The 26,790-nt window shown below is 40.7% G+C and overlaps 2 protein-coding genes across 2 annotated transcripts in view; both read right to left on the bottom strand.

The window, feature by feature from the left end:
* Positions 1-4,303: 4,303 nt before the first annotated feature.
* Positions 4,304-26,790, bottom strand: part of LOC309711248 (protein arginine N-methyltransferase 8-B) — a 206,582-nt gene continuing 184,095 nt past the window's right edge. Inside the window, exon 11 of the transcript XR_014277917.1 lies at positions 4,304-4,410. The gene's annotated coding sequence lies outside the window, so the exon portion shown is untranslated. The remainder of the gene's footprint in view (positions 4,411-26,790) is intronic.
* Positions 8,576-26,790, bottom strand: part of tmtc2b (transmembrane O-mannosyltransferase targeting cadherins 2b) — an 86,250-nt gene continuing 68,035 nt past the window's right edge. The window contains exons 9-12 of the mRNA XM_082541423.1: positions 22,458-22,539; positions 18,789-18,903; positions 15,301-15,364; positions 8,576-10,958 (exon numbers count right to left, since the gene is read on the bottom strand). Of these exons, the coding sequence (XP_082397549.1) occupies positions 10,779-10,958; positions 15,301-15,364; positions 18,789-18,903; positions 22,458-22,539 (441 nt within the window). The 3' untranslated portion in view covers positions 8,576-10,778. The remainder of the gene's footprint in view (positions 10,959-15,300; positions 15,365-18,788; positions 18,904-22,457; positions 22,540-26,790) is intronic.

Below are 26,790 nucleotides of genomic sequence, written 5' to 3'. Positions count from 1 at the left end.
GTGGACCCTTTTGTAATTGACTCTAAATTAAACTTGTGCCAAGAATCAAGTAATGAAAGTGTTTTGTAATGCAATACAGAAAAGAAAACAGTCAATAAAACAGAATCCTCCCAGTTTTGTTAACCTATTGATCTCCTATCTCACGAGCGCTGCAGTGGATTAGTAGCGCTGTTGGTTTAAGCGACCGAGGACCGCCGCTATAGCTATCAGCATGTGTTAAATCACCTGGAATCACCCGGGTCAGATGAGTAATTTCTTTTTATCATGCTGCTGCACAGCAATGAGTTTAGAGCCCACACTGGCTCGCACACCATTCACCGATAAATATTATCCCACGGATCCTCTAAGCCTGTGAGCCGTACATGTGACGGTCTGAGTGGAAATCCAGCTGTGTGGGGAAGAGCCTGTTGTTTTGACAATACACTACTGGATCTTCCCATCTTGTCTCTTTCTCTGGAACTAATCAATCCTGACATCTCGATATGCACAGACCGCACCTGCTTCCTCCTTCGCCTCAACACAGACAACATACGCACACATTTGTGCGGTCATACCTCTACAAAAAAATGGTATTATTCCAGCTTGAGCATTTGGGGAAGAAGTAAGACAAAGTACATTGTGTCAGTGTAGAAATAAAAACGATACCGTTTCCTGAGATGTGTGAGTTTAGAAAGCCTCTGGGATTTCTTTGTTAATAGCTCTCTGTATGTCTTCAGGGGTGGCCATTTGCGGGACATGGGGATCTGGGTTGTGTCTCAGACTCCTTTTTTCTGCAAACCATGTCCACCTGCACAAGCACACATAACTAGCCATGCAAGATCGTGTACACGCAGGCATGAATGTGTGTTCGCTGCAGTAGCTGGTATCTACAGGGATAAAGTGTATGCCCTGTTGGAGTGGATCAACAACTATCAGTTATTAGTTACAACTCCTTAGGGTTTTGGAGGATTGTGTGAGACGTGGCACTGAAAATTTAAATCTGATTTGTGGGAATCACACGCATCAGCAACTTCAGTTTTAAACTTTTAATAACACATAGTGTCATAGTGCCTTGTCAGTTTGCTTGTGTGAAAGCTAAAGCCGAATGTCAAGCGCTGTAAGTGTTGAAAAGAAGATTTATGGCGTGGACGACAGAGAGCCACCCGATGTGCTCATTTCCTGCGGTGTGCCAGAGCACTCTGTACGCTAATTTCAATGATAACATCAAAAACTCATTCCACTTGGGTATTATTACACTGCACGCAAACATGCATGAAATCCTAAAAGTGAAGGATTTGACAGTGTCACTTTGATGAATGTTTTCTCATTTAATACTAAATGAATGTAGTCGGGATTCATGAGAAAGAATAGTTTGGGGACAAACTTGCAATGTTGTGTGAGGAGAATATTAATTGATTGTTTTATAGAATTATGTTCTTATGTGGCAAAGAGAAAATAACAAATCATCGCTGAATAATATACGTCTTCGAGCATGCGGTGCACTCATGGTCTGCTCACTTGGTGCTTTCTGGACACATTAGAGAAAAACCAAGTATCGTATTTTCTGCACTATAAGGAGCACTTAAAATCCTTAAATTTTCTCAAAAATCGAGAGTGCGCCTTATGTGTGAATCCTGGTTGTGCTCAGTGGCGGTCCTAGCCTGTTTGGCGCCCTGGGCGAACACTCCCTCTGCCCCCCCCCCCCTCCCCTCCCACACACAAAACATATTAAGGATTGTACATTAACAAAAAACTGTTGTACACACACATACATGTGAAGAGAGAGAGAGTATGCATAGTATGCAAATGGCCACCAAACAGCCATCATAATTCGTCATACAATGAGAACAGGGCAAATCAACAATTAACAATGACTAATTAATATTAAAATCTGTAATATAATGTTTTCTTTGGAGTTTAGTCTGTTACTGTTGCTATTTTTACCATTTCTTCTCGGAGCAACTGTAACCCACATAACTTCCTTAGGGATTAATAAAGTATTCTGATTCTGATTGTTTCAGGATGACCTGCCATTATCCAATGACACATCTGCTTACCTGTATCTTTTGCTCGTTTCTCCTCCTCTTCTATTTTTTCTAAACTGAGGACCTGATGGCTTTGAACTTTTCTTGTCCATCTTCCATTGGTTTTAATTTTGCACTCCAGTATGAACACCCATCCCTCAACCCGAGGATCACCACAACATGATCTAACAGACCTACACCTTAGTTCACAGATTCACTTTGTCTAAGGTTTATTTCTGGGATTTCACACAACCCAAGGTTCAAATCATGAATACATAACGGGCTTGGATTTACAACATTATAAATGAAATGCGCTCTATTTGGAAGTAGCAGGTCTCCCTCCCCTTTTGACGGGTTGTGTGTGAGACTTTAAATCATCAAACTGTAAATTTTTAATTGTTATTGATCCCTTTACCCCGAGTCCTAAAGTGTATATTTATTTTCTTACTCTTCTTATATATATTGTTTGTTTACTTGCACTGCTGTAACTGGAACCTCGTCGTCTCGTCTCTCTATATACTGGACTGTATGTAGTGGACAATAAAGTTTACTTTGACTTCAGCAGCGAGCAGGCGCACCGAGGGTTCTCGCGCTCACTTTTTGTGTACAGAATTTCGAAAAAACATCTGTGCAAATTATAAGTCTGTATTATAATGTCTGGTGTTTTCGTGTTTGTTGGTTTGTTTTTATTTTGTTTTATTTTGCGAGTTGATTATTATTAGATGCTGCTCCAGCCAGAGAATCCCCCGCCGCCCCGCCCTCTCCTCCCCCTGCCAGAAGCAGCAGGAGGGCGCCCTTACTCCCAGCAAATGGGCGATAGAAAACCGATCGGTGCCTGTGCCATTCCCTCGCTGACGTCGGAGCAGCATGAGTACGAGCATTTTTATTTTTATTTTTTTTGCCGATGCCCGTGATGCCACCCCCCACCACGATGCCGCCCCGGGCAACCGCCCGTGTCGCCCGTATCTAAAACCGCTACTGGTTGTGCTTACTGACCTCAAACCGATTTTATGTTGTACACGCCGCTCAAAACTCTGTCAAAAATGTTTTGGTACGACTTTGGTAAGCTACCGCTTGATGGATTGTTGGAACATAGTCAGGGGCCTCGCGGAGTAATCTGGGTCCTAAACTCTGACCCTTTCAGGTCCCAAAGTCAAACGAACACTGCTGTAGTGATGGGATTTCCGGCTCTTTTTAGAGAACAGTCTCTTTCGGCTCGGCTCACTAAAAAGAGCCGGCTCTTTCGGCTCCGAACCGGCTCTTTAGGTTGTTTTGTTGCTTTAATTAATTAATTATTAACAATAATATAAAATTATGCACAAAAGGAATTATTAATGTAAAAAAAAGTGGTTTTATTTATATATGTTTATATATAAATATATGTGGTGGCCCCTAGAGACAAAGCATGTACAAACTCCAAAACACATTCCTAGAGTTAACTGAACTTCAAAACAGAGCTACTAGATCACTTAAATTAAACAATTGAAAGCATATGTGTATTGTTTGTGTATTTATACACAAGCACTCATATATATTCAAATAATAAAAAAAAAAAAGTTCATTTACCTGTTACTACCACACACCAAATCCAGTCGTTGGTACTTGCTGACTTGTGTAGCCACTAAGTAACAAAATCTCAACACTGGGCCTAGCATCCTGGAGCACTTCTGTTGTCTTTTGTGCGTGTTTTGGAGTTTTTACATGCTTCTGAGTTTTTACGTCTTTTGGAGTTTGTACGTCCTTTGTCTCTAGGGGCCACCGTAAATATACTTTTATTTATTCACTCCACATAAAATGTAATAAATAAATCATATAATACAAAAACCAACTAGTCACAGTTCAACTTTTAACTATTTAAATTTTCAGCTTTTTCCTTGAAAAAATGAAACAACACAAAACACTACAAACCACAACACAATTAAATATAAATTAAAATATGAAAACAAAAAGAAGATGCATATTCTCTGTCATATGGGCCTGCATGAATAATCCTTTATCATCCGCAACTGAAAATAGTTGTGGATGATTACTATACCTTTCTAATGTGATGTTGTTGTCCCTGGCTCTCTTTCTCTCTCTCTCCCTCCCGCTCTGTTGAGAGAAAGAAAAAAAAAAACGCAGCTGGCGATAAGGAGCCGGCTCGCGTCGTTCACATCTAAGAGCCATTTTGTTCGCGACCGACACATCACTACACTGCAGCATCACTGAGAGTGAAAAACTGTCTAAATTCTTTCATCTTTAATAAAATGATCAGTGTTGCTGCTTTACCAGGTGTAACAATTAAGTTTAACATTCAGGCATCGATGAAAACAGAATTTATTAAATTTAACAGAGTTAGAAGTTAGCAGGAAGTTAGCTCGCTAGTTTCCACCTAAACATGATATAGCATGTTCTGACTGAGAGATTTCTGAAAAATTCAAACGTACAGCTCTGCTCTCACTTCCAACATAAATGAAGACAGAAAACTAAACAGCAGTGACGTTTGTAGGGTTACTGAAGTTGAGCTAGCTGGTATATAATGATGTGCTACGTGGTAGCTAGCTACACAGCTATGTTAGCATAGCATAAACACAGAAAAGTTGGAGGATGAACGCCAACTTTTTTACACTCGATAAAAGTTAACGTGAGGGTTCCCGATGGTTAGGGACAAATGTAATTGCATGGCAGGATGCTGTAAACGGACCAAACTTCAGTCAGGAGAACAACTGAGATAATTCATCCACAATACGAGGTTAGTCATTAATATACTGCAACAACATGGGAATAGTCCAGCTGACTGAGAATTCAGCATTAATGAATCAATGGTACGGAAGTGGAGGAAGCAAGAAGAATGAGTTGAGTAAAGTTTGACTTATCTGACTGTTTTGTTTCGCTTAATGTGCCTTATAATTGGGTGCACCTTATGGTCTGAAAAATACGGTAAATAAAACTACAGCCGACAGAGTCTACAGACATGCTGGGTTCTCTGTATGGCTGTGCATATGCTGTAATCAATATATCAGCAGAATGCAAAAACCAGAAAAATTGTGGTTTTAGTGCCAATTAGCCTTTATTAACTCTTTTTGTTCTACAAATTATAAAAACTCAGGTAAAGAAGTTTTTAAAAGGAATCTGCATACTTTACCATATCTCATTTTACCTCTTTGCATTTAGGAACAGTAGCTCCTGTATAAACAGCTGCAGTACAACATGTGCTGTAAAATGCCAAAGAAAGACAATTTCCTTTCTGGACATCAAAACGCTTCAATAATATGAGGCAAAATCTAGATCTCATGGAGGAGCTTCATCCTAATGCCTCTTTTATCAAATAATAACAGTGGGTATTGGGTCCAGAGGGGAAGACTTCTCTGCATCACGCACAGTGAACCACTCCAAACAAGCTTGGTCGGGTGCTGTGAGCGCCTGGCTCAGGTGCTTGAGATCAAAGTAGCGATAGTCCATCGGTACATACCACGAAATGTTTGCTTGATAACAGCAGGCAGATTTGCCAGATCACAGCATAATAAAATGAATTCCTTTCTCCCAGTTTGAACAGTTGGAGAGTGCGAGAGGTCATATCAAGCAATGAAGCGCACTAAAGTCAAGAGCAGAAGTCATATGACTCTGATTTCCTTGGGGCCTGGCTTCAGACAATCCTTTATCTCTTACAATGAGAGAAATGTGGAGCGTATAAAAGAAGCAGGGAAACTATTTTTACATCTAATTAAATATAAAAGCAATTCTGACATACATTGTTAAAGAAATGTCGCTTTTAGCATGAAATATAAATCAGTTCTGTATAATTTATGGTACGGCCATGTCACTTTATATCAGTCTAAAACTCTTAATTGAAATCAATTTGCAGGGTTTCTGCACCGCATAATGACATTGTCAGTGATTTGGCCTTGTTGGTGCCACAGTCATCCAAGCTGCGAAGTACTAATGAGAACTCGCAGTATTATGTGCTTGCATAAACACCCACGTGTTGAGAGCTTTAAAGGCAGATGAGAACCCAGAAACACTACTGTTTGCTTAAAGGCCACTGACACAGAAATCCAAAGTTATGTGCTCACTGTGTGTCTTCTTACCTCATTTTAGGAACACTAGCTTAAGTGTTTTGGCAACACTAACAGACAAGCGAGGAGAGTATTGTACAGTGCAGGTGCACAACCTGGATTCAGGTGCATTACTGCAGTGAACATGTGTTAACCTGCTTTAACTCTAGACTTTTACATCTTTCCTACATGTGCACGGGTTTACTCTTAAGTATTTTGAGACAAAAACAACTATGACTAAAAAAATGGGATGAAATAATTAATAAGCAGATTTAAACAATTATTAAACATTATTTATTTTAGTCAGCTCACTTGTTCAAACCTCCTGAAAATTCAGTGCCTTGTCATAATCTGTCCATTTCCCTTCTTTCCATCTGCTTATCCTTGTCAGGATCGTGGGGGGTGGAGCCTTTCCCAGCTACCACAGCTACACCCTGGACAGGTCGCCAGTCTGTCACAGGGCTAAAACATAGAGACAGACCCACATTCACACCTATGGACAATATAGAATTACCAATTAACCTAACCACACTAAGTGCACGTCTCGGAGAGAACCCACGCAAACACGGGGGAGAACGTGTACACACCCTGGCCAGGTGTGAGGCGACAGTGCTAATCACCGCGCCACCATGTCTCCCTTTTTTTATTATTATTCCCTTTCCTTATTACCAGTGCTATGATCAGAAGTTCATGTTTGCCTTGTTTTAATAACTGCATAAAAATCTACTTGTCTGGTTGCAGACTCCACTGGAAACATGACATTCCCTATTTTAGGGAATGGTAACTATGTGAGCTGACGTGTAATTTCACAGTTAGCAAGCTATGGGAAGACAGTCAAATGCCTACTGTTTCATATAGCAATAAATAAAACTACGTCGCATTTGCGGCGTGACTCCACAACCCAACAAACTGTCAACTTTCGCTATTTGATGCAGAGATTAAGTGAAGCGCACCTGTGTTATGAGAAGAAGAGCCAAACTGGACTGTGAGTGCAAGCAGCGCCCATGCATTCCAGCTCGATAAGGAAATCTGGGCACCATGGTGAGCTCGGTTCATGGACGCAGACCTTCCAAGCAGAACATGTGAGAAACATCACAAGGCAGACTGCTTCGTTCACAGGGAAAGGCCCTTTACTTGTCAACGGGGTCTGAATTGTGGGACGGGTGGAATCGAAACACACCGACCATATGTGGCTCCACGCTGCTACCCCTTCCATATGGCAATATTTACATGTCTCCTTTGTTGTACAAAGATCAAAGCAGAGGAAATTCATTTGAGTTGATTTTATGACACATTTTAGCAAATTTACAGGGGGCAACTTTATATACCCTGTAAAAGCTGTTCCACAGCATGGAAGATCACCCCATTAACGCTTAATACAACGGAAATTTGATGTAAAACTCAAGCTGTTGCTCCAAAGTGTGACTGGCAAAACCTTAATATCAATCTGTGACCTACACTATCAGCAATAGGGATGGGTACCGGTGTCCGGTGCCATGATGGCACCGGTTCTGACATAAACGGTAGTAACCAGACCGAAAAGCAGCGCACATTTCGGTGCTTTATTTCGGTGCTTTTTTTTCCTGAGCTGTGACACACTTCTAGCCAATCATTTTACGTTTCCGAGGATAGTAGGCGGGGCCAGGTACGTACGTTCTTCTAGAGCAGAGCTACAGATTAAAAATGCCCAAGGCGAAGCGGTCAGAAGTCTGGCTGTACTTCACAGCAAAATATGCAAACTCAGCAGCCTGCAACAAGTGCTTTAAGCTGATACTGTGATACTGTCAAAGGAGGTAACACCTTAAATCCGATGAAACACCTGGCGACGCATAGCGTTTTTTTTAAAGCCGAGAAATGCGCCGTATGATAGCTTGCTGCGAGACCTCACACCGAGCGCATCTACTGTGCGTGGGTTGCCTGTTATCTGACCCGGAGTTAGCAACATCCCCCAAAAACCCGAAGGGGAGAGTCCTGGCCCCTAGCCCTGCCAGTGTAGCAGAAATGATGAGGATGATGATGCAGCAGCAGCCGTTCTTCTCTGCGTGAGTAGCTTAATGTTGTTCGTGTGTAATTTACGTTGAGTAGGCTAACCACGTTATTACATTAATGCAGTAAGGTGAACTAGCAAACGCCGTCGTAGTTACATGCGGCTGTCTTCTTGTTTGATGGCAGATACTCCCTTCACCCTGGCCAAAAAGGCTAAAATGACCAAAGAAAAAGTGGAAAACAGTTAAACATGAGAGGTTTTTGGACAAAGTTTGTGTTTTTTTTCCATTGTTTAAGCACTGCTTCCAACAAAGAGTGATGCCATATATGCCCCATAGCTGCAGAAAAGGCTAACATTGTTATCTTTTTACAAAAAAACAGCTGAACATGAGAGGTTTTTGGACCAATTTTGTGTTCTCCATCCTTTAAGCACCGGTTTGAGCACCGTTTGAGCATTGGCACCGTTTCAAAAGTACCGATTTGGCACCGGTATCGGATAAAACCTAAACGATACCCATCCCTAATCAGCAATAATGGCTGCACAGGCACTCGTCAAAGCAGAACACCATCAATTTATTGTGGAAAAACAAACAAACAGATAAGCAGACAAACAAAACAAAGAGAAACACCACTGGGAAGAAAGGTCTACTCTGGCACATTGTTCATTTTATAATACAAAAAGGAGAAAAAATGGGGCTACAAAGCTCGATAATTTATACAAATACAACAACTTTCAAAAATAAATTTTAATTTAGTAAACGCTCCGTGAACAAGTTTCTGCAATAGCCCACCGCTTGAGATCCCTGAGCAGAGACACAGAGTGAAACATTTTTTTTCTCAAACACCTTCATTAAAACAAGCTGACAGTGTTTCTTCATAAACACTTTATATATACATGTGATAATTACACGATATGTCTGATGTGTGTGACATACGGTGCTAGGAATTAATGTGAACTGTGAATCTTCATCATAGCTAAAAACAGAACGGTGTTATAGCATTGTGACTGTAACAAATGACATAAACTCAAAAAACGTTACCATTCGTTGTAGACGCTGCTCTGTATTTACCCACGACGGGCCACATAACTGGGTATTTACTCCATAATGACCACAGGAGTAAACATAACAGCTGTCGTTTCCTTCTTTTTACATCTAAAAACACAGTACCAGCTGGTTCTGCTGCTAGTTAACACAGAGCAATAACTTAAAATGAAATAAACAAAGGACACGGATAGCTGAGAGGTTTGTGAACCAATAACAAACAAATTATTCTAAATATGGTACATGCTGATACCTCTGGGAAGGTGCTGTTTCACTTGCTGACAATAAAACAAACAAATTACACAGAATATGTACAAATGAGACTGAAAGACTGACAATGTGAGAAATACTGTAATAATGTAAAAAGCCAAACTTGCTCAGTAACGCAGTCAAATTCGTGTCTGGCTACTTTTTTGCTGCTTTCGATGATTTTTTTGATACTATACACTATGTAGGTATATATTAGAATTAATTTATACACACACGCGCACACACACACACACACACACACACACACTAAACTTACTTATATCAACATAAAGGCATTAAAATATTTCCCTCAAATGCACCATGACTGTGCACTGTTCTGTGGTTAAAAGGTGTGCATCAGCATAGTTTTTGTATTTGGTTAGAAGAACTCCTTCATCTGCTTAAGGTCCTTACACACTCTTCTATAAAAGCTTCGGGCATGTAGCAAGGCGGTGTACCTGAATCTACAGTACCTACCTATTTTTTGTCTGTTACTTCCACAGGAAGGTAGCTTAACATTTCTATGTATAGTTTCTTAACTGCCATGGTGACTTCTTAACCAATGCAGAGAAGATCTGTAATGATAAAAACACTTCCTGCTACACTCATGAAAAAGATATTACACCTTTTAAGTCATTACAATGCAAATTTTTCTTCACTTTTTGAGCTTAACTGCCAAAATATGCTGGGTTTTGCAAAGCGGAACATTTGCAGAGGCTACCGTTGTGCTGCAATGGCTAACAAATTTAATTCCCTTTTTCAAGTTGTCACCGAATATTAGGAGAGTGCTACAAATGGTTTGCAATAATAGCAAAGTGTGTATATTCTAATGAACAAATTTCATCACCGAGACTATGAATCAGTACATAAGCTGGAGAGTTGAGATATAAATTTAAGTTGTGATTTTGAATGTTGTTAGTTCTTCATGTACTGTCTTCATGATCAAAGTGGAGTATTTGGTCAAACCAAGAACTTCATTTAATGGTGTTGGAAACTACCCGCTCCCCCCCAGTGCAGCGTTATGAGATCCTTTCCTCTCTTTTATCTCTAATATTAAATTTTACCCAGTTCAACAATTCTTTTTGAGAAACCTTTCAGCAGAATTGCTTAGTTTAAGTATAACTCATCTCAAATGTTAAAGGATGTACCTGGTCTTACTTCAAGTGCTTTAGTTATAAAGGAAAAAAAGCCTTAATTTTGAAAAAAGTACTTAAAAGTCCAAATACCACATAACGTCTGCCAAACTGTGAGCAATGATTGTGAGGAAAGCTGCTGGCCTGAGGTGTATGCGAAGCTCAGGAGTCACTAGGAGAGCTGTGTGGTACAGTCACGGCCTCTTTGAGCAAACATTCTCCCTGAGTCTCTTCCATCCTTTCTGGATGACAGGAGCAAATGAGGAGCGTGTAGGCTGTCCTTTTCCCGGGTCTGGTGTGCAGATGGCGAGTAGGCGGGATCTCTTGAGCTCAGGGGCTCGTGGTCCTCAAGCCCTGTTTCTCCATGATGTTCCACAGCTTACGCAAATTGGACTGGGTGATGGCATCATCTGGTTTTAGTTGAAGTGCTCGGAGGTAATTGGCTTCAGCTTCTTGCAGCTTCCCATTGAGGTGGAGGATTGCCCCAAGATTCATCAAAGCTGCAGGGTACTGAAATTTAAGAAGAAAAAAAGAGAGCGATCTTAGTTATTTTAGGGTAAGACCAATTGGATTCAGAGATTAAGCTCAAAAGACAATGCAACAGTTTATAAACTAGTGTAGTTGGTACAAACACAGCTGCCTGGGACATAGCAAACGGGAGCTAACATACACATAAGGACAGTGTTTTAACTAGAGATATGTTCTAATAAAAAATTCAAATTTTACTACATCCACGGGCTGATAAATAATGCACATAAAGTCCATCTGTTCACACTTTGGGATGTACATAATTTAATGGAAATGGAAAAAATTAGTAACAGTAACTTGTCTCTTATGACAAAAGCAAGAGAAAATGCCAGAGGTGAGGCTTAAATAAAGAAAGAAATTTTTTAACACAGTGGTTTCTGTTCGTCTGATCACCCAGACCCTGTTTGGAGTTTGGTAATCATGCTGCTTTGCGTGTCTCTGTGTCTTGTCTGTGGCCGTAGATGTCAGAGGGAGCGACCGCGACTTTGAAGTGGGTTGAGATGAATATACTGTTTATTCCCGTTAGTGCCGAGGGGCAAAATCATCAGCGGTGCAATGAGTGAGTCATGAGGACCAAACTACAGGAAATGTGTCTGGGGTGCAATCATGTCAGGAGGATATCCCGGGCTAGGGAAGGGCCACATCTGATCACTATTTCAGTTTGAAATGTGAAAAACATGTCTAATCGTGTAGTGAGGCTACTGCTTCGGACTATTGTGATTTCTATAATTGTAATTCCTAGAATACGAGGATGTTAAAAAAAAAAAAAAAAGAAAGACTTTTTTACTATAACGATCATCACATGCACGTCTGACTTAAAACATGCATGATTATGATATTTAAAGAGGTGAACAATTTCTTTTGGTCCATTAGGTAACCCAAAGTATTTCTCTTGTTGAAAGAGTGAACGGAGAAATCATAATAGATGAAAACTGAATAGATGACACTGAATCTATATCAACATTTAAGTAACTCTCCAAATAAACAACCCCAGATGAATAACTGGACAGTTTACATTCTTATATTAATGTGAATCTGGAGTTTAAGTGTCACACTTTTAAGCACAGAAGCTCTCCTAAGAGTGTTAGCCTTTGTCTCATATATTCCCAACTACGAGGAATTGTGTGAACGATGCCGTTTGCTGGACTGTTCGCTTACAAAACATTTCACAGTTTTTCCAGTGCCAGAGTAGGATGAGTGATGCTCCATGCATGATCTCCATTTTAATGAGAAGGAGAGTGCTTTTCTCTTTGGCAGAATTCAACCAGTATAGCCCAACTATACCACAGTCCCCTTGAGAGAAAACCATTTTCTGCTGTAAACACATTCAATTCAATTCAATTCAATTCAATTCAATTCAATTCAATTTTATTTATATAGCGCCAAATCACAACAAGTAGCCTCAAGGCGCTTCATAGATACAGAGAAAAACCCAACAATCATATGACCCCCTATGAGCAAGCACTTTGGCGACAGTGGGAAGGAAAAACTCCCTTTTAACAGGAAGAAACCTCCGGCAGAGCCAGGCTCAGGGAGGGGCGGGGCCATCTGCTGTGATTGGTTGGGGTGAGAGAAGGAAGACAGGATAAAAGACATACATAAAATGTAAAACATAGAACACATGCATGGCCCAAAGGAAGGACTGACACGACCAAGACCTCTACTGTAGCTCGTTGGAGAGGGTCTTTCTTTTAATTTAAAGCATCCTGGCAAAACTAAATTTGTTCTGCTAGCAGCCAGGGTTCTTGAATTTAATGGCTGGGGTAGTTCTGAGGCACTCTAAATTACCTTCTTTTTGACCCATCATTGGATGTTTAAATCATAGAATAACCGCCAGGCTTCAGTTTACAAGTTGGTGCATTTTAAAAGTCTGAAAATTGTGAGCCAAAGTATTTTTTCTTATACAGATGGACACAGTTGACAGTGACAGTGACGACACATAAACGGAGCCACAATGTATTGATGTATTGTGTGTTAACAAAAAACAAAAAATGTCATTGCCCCAGTCTCTAATACATGTGTGAGTTCACTGAAGCAGGTGGGCAGTAAGACTTTAACAAACAAACTCTGTCCAGTCAAAGTCAGGGTTTGAATGGATGGATCCTGGAGAATAGAAGTAAATGTTTTCCAGAAAGCTAACAAAGCTTGTATTCACACTTTTTACCGCTCCCCAGGACACTTGCTGATGAGTGGTGTAACACGTGAAACACTGTGCAGTGACTCCTGGGTAGAAAATCCACAGAGTGCTGGTTTTCTTCTTAGCACAGCTGCAGCATAGCTTCAAAGATTGCTCTTTTCACCCATGCATAACTTAGCAATCCCTGAATTTTGTTTCCCTCCTAAGTCTACCCTGCAGACTCAAAGCTAAAGACTACTAAAAGCCTTTGCTTCTCCCCCTTCTTCATATATCTAAGCCGTTTGTGATTTATACCCCCGTTTCTGCATTCTTCCTAGCCCTTGCAACACACTGCAGAACACTGGCTTGTCAAAAGCTTTTATTTTTTTCTCATTTCCTGCTGCTCTGTAACCTCTCTGCCTCCCCACCCTCGCTGAAATAGGCATGCAGGAGCAGAGGCATGTCCAGATGCAGAGCATATTAGCCTAGACTGTAAAGCAACATATGCTATAGAGGTTGTGAATGTTCAGTGTAAAACCAGGTGTTGAATGACCTGGCTGCAATGACTTTAAATAGCCATTTAAGCAAAGACTATCCATATAAAGTTGGAAACTTTGAAAGGGCAGATGTCATAGGTTATAGAGAGCAACTGATGCTAAGCAAGCATCCAACCCGATTTAGTTTATCTAGATTGAGGGAACTGTAGGACTGTTAAATCCTTTGAATGGAAGGAAGTGTCCTCTCTCCCTGAAAGCAAGCAGACATATGTGCCTAATATAAAACACCAGGGCCTTTGGAGAGCAAAGAGTCAAGTCGCAGTAAAGCATGAAATGACAAATGAAGATAGACAGCGTACGTGGCTTAAGTCAAATCACATTGGAAAGAACAAAGGATACAGGTAAGGAAGATGGATGAAGATGCTAAATTATAATAATGCCTCAGCTGTAAAGTAACACAAATAACAAAAAGTTTCCCAAAAAGTGGACCCGACAGGGGCAAAACGATGCAACTGCATGTGGACGAGGACTACCGAGTACACAAACATCTCGAGACTTTAATTTACAGACGAACTGAACAACACTGACACAGAAATGGTGTTGTGTGTATTTCATACACTCTCCAAACAGTTTGAAGCCAACTTGTTAACTCCAAACTGGCTGTAGTTGTATATGTAAGAGTCTGTTATGGATTAATGACAAGAACCTGATGTGAGACTCCACAAAATCGATGTGTTATCGATAATGAGTTTGTACTCTTTAAACCTTTCAGAACCCAGTTATGCTTTAAACATGCTCATAAATCATCCTGTCATATATCAAAACTGCAATATTTGATGTACAATACCGACGGGTTTCATTAAAAGCAAAAAATGTATAATTATTATTATTGTTATTTAAAGAACAGTATTTCACATCTCGTTCCTCACTTAGCTGGGCACACGGAAAACACAGCAGCTCTACCTCGGTCTATTGTCGGCAATGTGGAGCACAATAAGCGGCCTATAAACATCTAATCAACGCTGGCTGTGCATTTTGGGTGGAGGCAGTTAACAGTAATTATTTAGACATCAGAAAAAGTATCAGTGGGAACGGTCAGGGATCTGAACAGTTACGCTCTTTGAATTTCGTCATGTATGGAAAAAACATCGAATTCCTCTGTTATACTCAAGTTTTGGTTGCTCCATTTGTCAGTATTTGTTTGTGTTATCCCAGGGTTTATGTGGTCCTAACACTAGACTTTGCTTTGTCTGTATATCATTGTTCAGATATAGTTGATCATTAATCCCAAACTGATTTCTTTTAATCAAGACGCAGGAATAAACAGGGTGACCACATGCCAAACATACTTCGCTCCTTCTGTGACCCTCACTTAAACAACTTGACCCTCCCTGTCAGAGCTCTCAAAGACTGGATCCCATTCATTTTCAAGACGTCACACTCCCCTGACTCAGTGTTATTATCATTATTCTTTTCATTCTGCTTACCCTGGCCTCTCCTTTGAAGTTGGTGATGGATGTTGGACAAGCAAATCTCTGGGCATAGTAAAAACCTAGCATTCATCTGTCTGAGCTCCATTGACAATGCATGGTGTTGTGCAAAATCAGATCAGAGAGTAATAATACTGGAAAGCCACCCAGACTGCGATTGCGCATTGTCCATCAGAGTAAATAGTAACGGGGGAAGATTAGCTAGCTGTGGTTTTACTCACGTTGGGTCTCAGGCTCGCTGCTTGTCCGTAATACTTCTCGGCTGCCTCATTTAGGCTGGCTTGTCTGCAAAAGGAAAACAGAGAGGCGGTCATTACTCATTTTTATTGCTGCTGGCTTCGGATGAGGCCTTGAACCCCTCGTGTTTACTAGCGCTCGAGGGTCAGTGAGAAAGTAACACAGAGGAACAGCATGAGGGATGAGAAAAGCCAATCCAATCGCCCGTAGGCTTCTCGTTCGATAGCATCTTTCGATAACATCTGTGCTGAGCAGTGCACTGCAAGCACTTTCTGTTCTAATTGAACCTTGAGGTCAGGACATCTAGTTCATTGCATACCAAGAAACCGAGGCTCATCTGGAATATTCACTGTACATATCTGTTTACATTTAGTCTGGAAAAATGTGGGATGCAACACTTGATAGATATCGCGATAGTTAAACTGTGCAAACACCATTTAAACAGAAACGTAATCATACCATCAATAAAAACCCCAAAACCAAAACAGAACAGCAGAGCGTACAAACTGAATGCTCCAAAATATGCTGCATATGCCAAATTGTGACAAAAAGGATTTTTGAGCAGATGGCTTGTCGGCATGAGTCCCTGGAACCAGAAACACACTGTTCCTGACACGAAAACTACAGTTACAACACGGCTGCATCATCTTCTTTCATAACCCACTGTACTACTGCACATAAGCCGGTGGCTCCTCGGTCACAAAACACTTCCTGTTGTTAACTTTCTGGCATATCAGAAATCACCTTTATGACACACAGCTTCAGGCTGTGCCCTTATGGTAACAATTGCCCAATTAAAAACAATTTAACACTGACATAGTCAAGGACGGAGTCAACAGCGGCCGGCTGTGGAGCCCCTTAAGTCAGAATGATCAAAGGAAGTGAAGCTTTTATAGCCATGCTTTCATTTAGGCTGTCGTGCTTTATTATGAGATCGTCATCTGCGTAGTTCCAGAGAAAAGTCTGGACCTGCGTATACATCTATGTTTGGTTTTGTGAAATCTTAATCCTTTAATTTTAACAGATGAAGGAGATGATTTATAATTCAGAGTTAGAAAAAAATACCTATACCTTATATTTTATATAGCAGGAAAAGAGCCTCCAGAAAAACAATGCGATGCAAATAGCTTGTAGCTCTCTGAGGCTAACGTTAGCTACATACTGGTGTTAGCTAAATGCTAATGTTCTGACGGGTGTCCACGTTTAGTGATCATTTGGTGTCAGTCCATTCCAGTTCACTTCAACTTAGAATAAGAAGATCATTGTGGTGCTATAGAAAAAAATCCCCCCAGTCAGTCGTCGTTCTTCCTCTCAAGACTGTTTGTACAAAACTTTATGGTAGTTGTTGATATATTCAAGTCTGTGACCACAGTGGGTCAACTCACACTGCCAAAGTGTTGTAAATGGATCTTAAATAAGTTATACGTTGTGTTTGCTTACATATTCAGATATACAGAAGAATACGCTATGGCTGGGTTTCTCCCTTTTTTGTTTCAGAAAGAAGCATTTTACATTCCAACAGGGATCCAAACACCAACTCGAGTTGCTGAATTTGTCCTGAGATTATAAATGTGGCTTTCACATCCAACCACAACCATATGTTTGTTTGCCAGCATAATATTTAGAAAGCAGATCCTTCAGAGATGAAAAATGCACAAATCTAATTCCATAATATCATTATCACATTTATAAACACATTAAGAGAGGAGAACTGGAAAGCTGCCACACTGTAACCAGCAGAGCTACAGGACCTCCTAGAGCCGTCTGACTGTGGGTTGTGAGAGCACTGTAGACAGTGAAGGCCGACCATTGGAATAGGAGCTATTGTAAGTCTATACCAGCACAGGAACTGCGAGAGAGGCTGATGACAAAAACAGGCATTAATGAAATAAAAAAATAATAAAAAGTTCTTGTCCATAATTAAAAACCAGTGATCTTGTTGTCTAATAATGCCATCTAAAAAAAGGAGATCACAACAAAGACAAATTCTGCTTGTAAGCCTGACATTGGGCTGCAATTTCAACACTTAGTTGCAGTCATCAAATATTTCACAAAATTTACATTTGGTCTCATAGTCGGTTTAAGATTATGGCACGATAGCAGCGTACAGTACTAAGGGGTTATGGTATGAGGTAAACTGCGTGTGGATAAAGTGCTTGTGTGTTTTATAATGTTTGCTTTTCCCAGGGCTGCCTTTGGAAATCTACAGATTGTACTTTACTCTACGACTTCACAGTGTAATTTTTCACTTTCACTGGCATTTGACATACTCATGGGAAGTACAAGCATGTACCTCTTGGCCTTACTATTGCCCAACTTTTCCTGTCCTACATTCGTAGTGAAAAAAATAAAAGAACTCTTAAAACGAAGCAGATGAAAATTATTAGTTTGAAAGAAAAATAGTCAAAACCAAAAGCCCAAAGGGGTAATAAACGACATTTGCAAATTTGAGAGCTACTGCTCCCCCTTTTAATCTCTTCCCCTCTCCTGTGCAGATTCACTTGTGTCCCCACCAACCGATGGGCTTTCCACATCTACGTCCAAGACAAACACATAAAGAACACGAGCTGTGGAGGGAGTGAGACCCCATGCCAAGCAGGCGGAGATGAGTTCAACCCGAGCGCTGCTTGATGCTCACTTAGCTGCCAGGAGTTTGGACTCTAGGAGAGGCTCTCTACGCCTGAAACCGTTGGTGGTGAAGATACTACACGATCAGCAAAGGTACGCTGAACAAAGCTGAGTGGGAGTGCACTGATGTACTCTTAAGCACAGTAACTTTGCAGATCTCTGGTGAGTCCAGCGAAGCACTTGTCCACGAGTTATCTTTCTTTACAGCTGGCAGTCGTAGTTTTGACAAATATGCAGAGAGTTGCCCACGGTGACTAATTAAACAAGGAAATCGCTACACTGGCTAATATAAAGTTGGAGGTTTATTCAGGGGGAGGGGGGAAGCATTCAGTAAGTTGGCACATAGCTGTATTTATACAATCCCACACATGGCTCTCATTCACAAACAACAGTTTGTGGGCTTTCCTGCTTAGCCTCAACAGCTGAACTTTGCACTAATTTGTAATTATGCGCTCAAATATGAGCACTGGCCAGTGATGGAAGACTGAGACAGAGTGGTATATGTAATTTGAGAGACAGCCCTCTGAGATATATAGCTACACTACGCACTAAGATAAACCAGGAGTTCTAGAGCTGGCACTGCAGCAAGAGAAGAGGATTACAAAGTATAGCCAAGTAAATCACAGAGGCTGAGGAATGGTGTAAGCCCCTGGATAAAACGTGCAGACAGTAGACCTCCCTCTCTCATACACAGCTTTCTTTCTACTCAGCCACAGAAAACTGTGGCCCACCCATCTCATCTAGGCAGAATAAAATACATCCAGTGTCTTTATGCATGCTCTTGCACTAAGGAAATCATCAAACCTGAAGAAAGAGAAAAAAATCACGCCAATCAAAAACATACCTGAGCATGTGGGCTGCATTGAAGACCACATCAAATTCCCCACTGTCAAGGCGTGCAGCTGTCTTTGCCATCTCTGCTGCTTCAAGCAGCCGTGACTCTTCCAACAAAAACTGACCTGGCAGGGCAGAAGGGAACAGCACCATTATTAAAACACTTTGGGATCCCCACAGGGGCACGTAGGGATACACGGCCTTGCAGTGTTTCTTTTGGCCTGGGCAGAGGGACAGACTAGTCTGCACTTGTGACAATATGATGAAACATTAAATATAAGTGCAGCATAAAATCTCTCCTTGGCCATCTTTCAGACTCATTTGTTCAGATTATCAGCCTTGATAGATCTGTTCCCTTTGGATAAAAATGTTTTCAGCAGGAGGGTTATGTCTTATTACGGGTGCGCCTTCCTTGCAGTTAACCTCTGTGGACCAGCCTAATGAGAGGGGATTATAGAAGCCTGACAAGGCCGAGTGCGGGGCGGACCCCTCGGTAAGAGCCAGGTTTAGGGGGAATTAATACACTGTTGATTTTGGTAAGCTCCAATGCTGTGCCAGGATGCTAAACCACCAAGTGAACCCAAGCGCATTTTTTTAATAACTGTGGATGAAACTGGAGCCTTTAGTGCAGGACAAGGCAAGAGCTGTATTTTAAGTGAGTTTTTAGGCTGCAACTGTGCACTAAAAACCTCCAGATCTGCAGTTTTGCACTGTTTTTGATAAATGAAATCAAATCTGTCAGAGACAAACACATCAACTAATAAAACGGACCCGACTTTGATACACAACAGCAAAAATAATATGCTTTTACTTAAAATATAATAATTTTTATCTTTTGCATTATTTCTTAATTGGAGAAAGTACGGCTGTACGACTTTGTCAGTTTAAGCTCATACCCAGATTGTGAGCGGGCTAGCTAATGCTGGAGGACAGATTTCTACGTTTTGGGGTTTTTTCTTTCCTTCGAGCAACACGAAAAAGAACTCGGGCTAAGTAAAAAAACTTATGTTATTTATGTTGAGTATCCTAACAGTTAAAACTAACATTAACACTATATTATTTACAGATTATGTTACACAGTGTATAGAAAGAGAATTAAATGGGACCAAGACCTGATCCCTGGGGAACGCCACGCGAGGTTTTCATGTGACAATTAGGCTGGACAAGAAATAAATAAATGCATGCGTAATTAATTTACTTGACCCTTTAATTTACTAAGTAGTTGGAAATGCAAGTCTAAACATAAAAGTATCACCTATTAATACTATTCCCAGGCATATATGATAGTGATGGGATTTCCGGCTCTTTTTAGAGATCCGGCTCTTTCGGTTCGGCTCACTAAAAAGAGCCGGCTCTTTCGGCTCCGAACCGGCTCTTCAGGTTGTTTTGTTGCTTTAATTAATTTATTATTAACAATAATATAAAATTATGCACAAAAGGAATTACTAACATAAAAACAAGTGGTTTTATTTATATATGTTTATATATAAATATATGCGGTGGCCCCTAGAGACAAAACACGTACAAACTCCAAAACACATTTCTAGCATGAACTGAACTTCCAAAGCAGAGCTACTAGATCACTTAAATTACACAATTGAAAGCATGTGTGTATTGTTTGTGTATTTATACACAGGCACTCATATATATATTCAAATAATTAAAAAAAAAAGTTCATTTACCTGTTATTACCACACACCAAATCCGGTCGTTGGTACTTGCTGGCTTGTGTAGCCACAAGATAACAAAGGCTCAACACTGCGCCCAGCATCCTGGAGCACTTCTGTTGTCTTTTGTACGTGTTTTGAGTTTTTATATGCTTCTGAGTTTTTACGTGCTTCGGAGTTTGTACGTGTTTTTACGTGTTTTGGAGTTTTTACGTGTTTTGGAGTTTGTACGTGTTTTGGAGTTTGTACATGCTTCAGAGTTCGTACGTGATTTGAAGTTTGTATGTGCTTTGTCTCTAGGGGCCACCGTAAATATACTTTTATTTATTCACTCCACATAAAATGTAATAAATAAATCATATAATACAAAAATCAACTATTCACATTTCAAGTTTTAACTATTTAAATTTTCAGCTTTTTCCTTTCACAAATTTAAAATGAAAAGAACACAAAACACTGCAAACCACAACACAATTAAATATAAATTATAATATGAAAACTAAAAGAACATGCATATTCTCTGTCATATGGACCTGCATGAATAAACTTTCTCAATCCTTTATCATCTGCAACCGAAAATAGTTGTGGATGATTACTATACCTTTCTAATGTTGTTGTCCCTGCCTCTCTTTCTCTCTCTCTGGCTCTGTTCCTGTGCTACTGAGTGTAACTACCGCCCCTCCCCCCTCTGCCCAGCGTAAAGCACAAGGCTCGCGTGCAGAGTGAAGCGGAAAAAAAAGTGCGAGAGAGAGGGTGAGAGAAAGAAAGAAAAAAACCCCACGTGACGGCTCGCGATAAGGAGCCGGCTCGCGTCGTTCACGTCAAAGAGTCGGCTCTAAGAGCCATTTCGTTCGCGAACGACCCATCACTAATATATGACTCAATTCTTCAATGGAAGTAATTCATTTACCTTAGTAACCAGCAGAATAGATGGATGAAAGCAATAATCAGCTAACTTCTTTACTTATTACATATTTTTTTTAACTAAAATTCAAAAGCCCCAAATGAGGCAGTACACTTCTAATAATGCTGACTGAAACTCCATTTGTAGCAGGATAGTGTATGCCTTTTTTAATACATAGGAAAAAACACATCACTAGCATTGCTGCCTAAGGCAGGCAAGTGAAAATGATCAAATAAACACAGCTAAATTAAATTCATGATTTTTAGTGCACTCTAAGACCTTTTTTGAAGAGTCTTCTTCAGGCCTGAGGACACTCGGTCTCAGAAACAAAAAACATTTTGAAAAACAAACAACTTAGTCAATCTAAAGTAATGAAAACCCAGCAGTATATGGCAGATCTGATGTGTTTAGCTGTGAATAGATATATTTGTAAATTAAACCATAGCTGTGATCTGAACAAGAAATAGAAATTAATTGCTGCATATTTTTACTTGGGCCAACAGAAATAAGATAAATGATGTTATATGGATGTTCCATATGGATATTATATCTCCTTTATTATTAGTACCGTTTAGTAATTTCTTGAAATAACACCGTCTCTGTGCTCGGATCAATGCAATCCATCCTGATTGGCTGGATAATTAACCTACACACACAGTACTCAACAAAATGCAAAAATCCACCATTAACCAATTTCCTTAAATGTCACTTGCGACCTGGTGATCACAAAGACAAGGCTTTAAATGCTTTTACAAACTCAAAGGTACTATGAAAGAAATTAAATCCAGGAGGTAATACTGCTGATTAATGGAAAGCTTGAGAAGAGGCATATGCTAAAATTGTCACGTTCTGTACACCCATCAAATCAGTGAACAATCTAAGGAAATCAACCCTGCTTCCTGTGACTCTCGACTAATCAAAAAGAATAAAAACAGAAATGGCAGAAGGGTCAGCCAACTCTGTTGTACAAACAACCGGCTAAGGTGCACAAGTGCTCGTCTTGCACAAGTGCAGCATGTATGCGTGAAATTTCCAAATCAAATATTTGAAATGTAAAAAGAAATCTGGTGTGAGTCAGACTGGAAGGGAAATATATATCCGTGCTTACCATAATGCATGTAGCAGTTGCCTTTTGTGGGATCGAGTTGGATGGCCTTGAGGAAGTACCTCTCCGCTTCTGTTTTCTGCCCCTGAGAGAGATGGATTAAACACAGTCATTATTGTTTCAACTGCTCCTCAAAGCTACTCAGTCTAAAAACACCACACTCGACTCAACAGCCAAAATACCTCTGTGTATACCTAATGTCCCTCTTCCAACCACAGACGTACTCTAACAATAAATCTTAACAAATAGACACGAAACACACGGATCGCTACTGTTACTCTGTCAGGCTCATGTGTCGTCCCACAAAAGCAGACGCTGTCACGTTTAGCACAGCAGACCAGACAGGGTAAAGTCTCATTCATTAAACATATTATCTTTGCAAAGAGCACTTCCGGAGCATAGCTGCAGATTGTCAGTGTGTGTGGCCTAACTGCTATTAAACAAGACAGTGAGTAGCGAAGAGGAGAAAACAGAAAGGCTTGTGTCTATAATGCCCCAAGTACAGGTGTACTGCACACAAACACATATGATTTTTATTTTTGTTTTTATGTTCCAGAAAGAATCCATACCGGAGGGGGGGGGCGAGCATAATATGATGTGAAGAAGACACACTGAAGCCCTGCAGACCGCAAAAGCTTCCTCAGGCCCTTTACACTGTGACATGTAACCAATCACAGCTCTAACAGAACCGAGCAGCTGGCCAATAGAAGTGCCAACTGGGACTCTGACACATCGCTGATCTCAGTTGGGCACCAGATGTCATCTGATCAACAATTAACCATGTGCACTCATCGATAAAAGCTGATGCATTAATAATGCAGCCATCAGTATGCATTTGAGAGAGAGATAAAGCCTTCTCATGAAGACTAATATACTAAGGCATTACTGGATTATGCAAAGCCAGTAAAAACAACGTGAATGAGTGGGACACTTAGCGCAGAACTTCAGTTCAGTCATACAGAAGGAATGGGCCCTATATCGTATTAATGACTGCAGACTTCATTTTCAGTGAGCGGTAGATTCAATAAATACAGAAATTTCTAATGTAAACATCTGAGTGTAGTTTCCATTGATGCTGCAGAAAATGAAGCCTGTGCCAAGGACACGTTTAACAGAGCTGATTGAAGTTTTATTCTGAAAAGCATCACTTTTGTGTATTTTTAGGGCCCGAGCACCGAGAGTGCGAAGGCCCTATTGTATCTGCTCCGTTTCTTATTATTATTATTCACCCCAAACAAGGGCCTTTTTGAGGGCCTAAACATGCTCAAAAACTCATGAAATTTTGCACACATGCCAGGTTTGGTGAAAAATTTTGTATTTTAATGGTTTTACATATGAGCACTGGGAAATGGCTCTAGAGCGCCACCTATGCCTTGTTAAATGCAGCCCTACGACCACACGGTTTGAGCTACATGTATGAAATTTGGCACACATGTGTATCATGCCAAGACGAACAAAAAAGTCTGTGGGCCCATTGACGCAAACCCAACAGGAAGTCCGCCATTTTGGATTGAAGGTGACATTTTGGCTCTGATTTTACCGTTTCCATGCCTTGTACTTTAACGAACTCCTCCTTGGGATTTGGTCCTATAAACTTCAAATTTGGACAGTGTCAACTACACCCTTGTGCCATGTTAAATTGCGGAGCTTTTGAGTTTTCACAATACTATGAGGCCGTGGCGCCATGGCGAATTTCGATGACTCGCCATGAAAATCTTATTGCCTCTCATTTTGTCATACATTTTCTGACCTTGACCAAAGTGAACACATATGATAAGGCTCCACCCCTGAACATATTTCAACTGCCATATTTGACATCAAGGACAGCGCCACCTAGTGGGAACAGGAAATGTCATGTTTTACACTTCGGGGTACAGTATAGTGATGGGTGACATCTGCAGCCTCAAATTTCTCCAGGAAAGCCTTAAGGAGTTGGTCTTGGGTTACAGTGAAAACTGTGAGTTTTCGCGAAAGGGTGTGACCCCAGCAGCATGGCGAACTTTGATGTCACGCCATGAAGAAACAAATTAGTATAACTCAATGAAATCCAGTCTGATCAGTACCAGACTTTACAGGCATGATGTCAGACCCGCCCTGAACAGATTGATGTGCCCATTGTCGGAAATACGGACAGCGCCACCTAGTGGCAACAGGAAATGTCATGGCTTTAACTTTGTTGTACTGATTTTCACAGGTTGATTGTGGCCACCTCAAAAGCGGTGAATATCACCATCAGTCCCTCGTGATGCTTCAGTGCAAAAATTGTGACTTTAAACTGAACGGCGCACCCTGGTGGCAACGCGGTTCATCATGAAAGATGAAGTGGCTTTTGAGGGGCTTGGAAAGTTTATAGAGGCTTGAAATTTGGCACACACCTCCAAATGGATGAAGGCATTGTTGTTATGTAACCATTTTCCTTGAATAGCGCAAAATGGCTCCACAGCGCCCCCTACAATATTTCAAAACATCAGCCCCTGCTCTGTGTTTCATCTATGAGTCTGACACTTGGTAAGCTTGTGTAAGATATCAAGATGTACAAAAAAGTCTCTTGGAGCAATATCCCAAATCCAACAGGAAGTCAGCCATTTTAAAATTAATGTGTAATTTTGATGACATTTTCCCCCCTTTTCAGGCCTCATACTTTGACGAACTCCTCCAAGGGATTTCATCATATTGAAGCATTCTTCAGTGTGTAGAATCTAAAGACCTTTGTGATGTTAAATTGCGAAGCTTTTTCCGTTCAGGGAAACGGGGTGGGCATGGCGGCACGTAGAGTTTCAATCACTCGCAAAAAGCAGTAATCTGCTGTCACTAAAAAACACAATGTCCAATCTCTCCCAAAGGTCGCAAGTGTGATGAGACTCGAGCTTGGAAATGTTTGTTATGCTATTTGTCAATAATGGTTAGAGCGCCACCTAGTGGCATGACTATAATCCTGGTTGAATAAGATGAAATGTTAGCTGGTGATTAAAAGCATGAAATCCATCAATGTGACATCACATCGGACGTGCCGGTTTGAGGTGTTGGCAGTGGCTCGACGTGCCGGGGGTGCGAGGGCCCTCATAACGCTGCTTGCAGCTTTAATTATACTTATATTCACAGATGGGGGAATGCAGACATTTTACCGCCAGCTGCTTTTTTCAACAAAGACCTACAGTTATTAAACCTCTACAGCTTAAACTTTGACAGACTGAAATGGGTTTTAGGTCTAAGTGCATGAAAGATGTGGGCTGTGACACATTAAGAATATTAACAGAGACCATACACAGAATAAGCGAGATGTTGGTAGGACCTCAAAAATGTAACAACTTTTTTCTTTTTTTATTACTTGTTAAAAAAATCATTTATTATAGGTCAAAATTAATAACTGTGCTACCCTTTTTAATTTCACCGAATCCCCTTAATCAGACGAAATGATTATGATTATGATTATGAGTGGCAATAAATAGGAATAGCTTTCATCTAAGGTACGACCAATGCAGCACGAGAAAGGGATGGAAGGAACCTCGTCTATAAATGATGACTGTACTCTGTTTATTACTCCAGTAAACATATCACTTCATTGGTCATTGTAAAACAGTTAATAAAGCAGGATGTGCTTTAGGACATGAGCTAAAGGTGTAACCAAGTCGCTACCATGTGGAGATATCGTATCTTGGCTTTCTCAGCAAACTAAAAGATAGTTTGATGTGGCTGTTTAGGTTTAATGGTAAGTAGAATCTGTTTAAAGTCTGTTTGTCATTGTCCAACACTAGTTTAGCATGCAAACATACAAACATCTGCTGAGTACATGGGAATACAGCTTTGTCAGATATCTACTTATTAAGCAAGGTGACTTATTGTGCAATATTCTCCTGTTTGTCGCACACTCGCTGAGCTCAGTTGCGCACGCCTCACACCTCAAATCTCCTGATAACATTGGGCAAACTGCAGATGCATCCCTGGCTCTGTGAGTGTCGAGGTTATTATGAATGAAACCTGTACTGTATTAGTTGTGGAAATGACAAGTGAATGACTGAATCCAATATTGTGAGCATTATAATTATAATTATGCACAACCAACAACACATCCTGCTTCTTTAGGGTGTCGGTGAAGGTGCAGGGGGGTCAGCAGGGCTGAGCATGCAATACTGATCTGTGTGATTAACTCTCCCTTTCTTCCCCTGTTTGTTCTTCTCACCATCCACGCCGTCTCTTTGCTCTCTGCGCCTCAGCAGCCACAGAAAGGCTCGCTCCGCCACCCACCACTCACCCTTCTCTGACCCTGCTGCTAAACCTTATATTGCAGCCTCTCCCAGAGGGATCTGAACCTCAAAGTCCCTGACAGCATCTGAAG

This window comes from Aulonocara stuartgranti (genome assembly GCF_965226115.1).
Source record: "Aulonocara stuartgranti genome assembly, chromosome: 7".
Lineage (NCBI taxonomy): Eukaryota > Metazoa > Chordata > Actinopteri > Cichliformes > Cichlidae > Aulonocara > Aulonocara stuartgranti.
The sequence above is the reverse complement of the archived record's forward strand: the minus strand, read 5'-3'. Positions and strand labels throughout refer to the sequence as shown.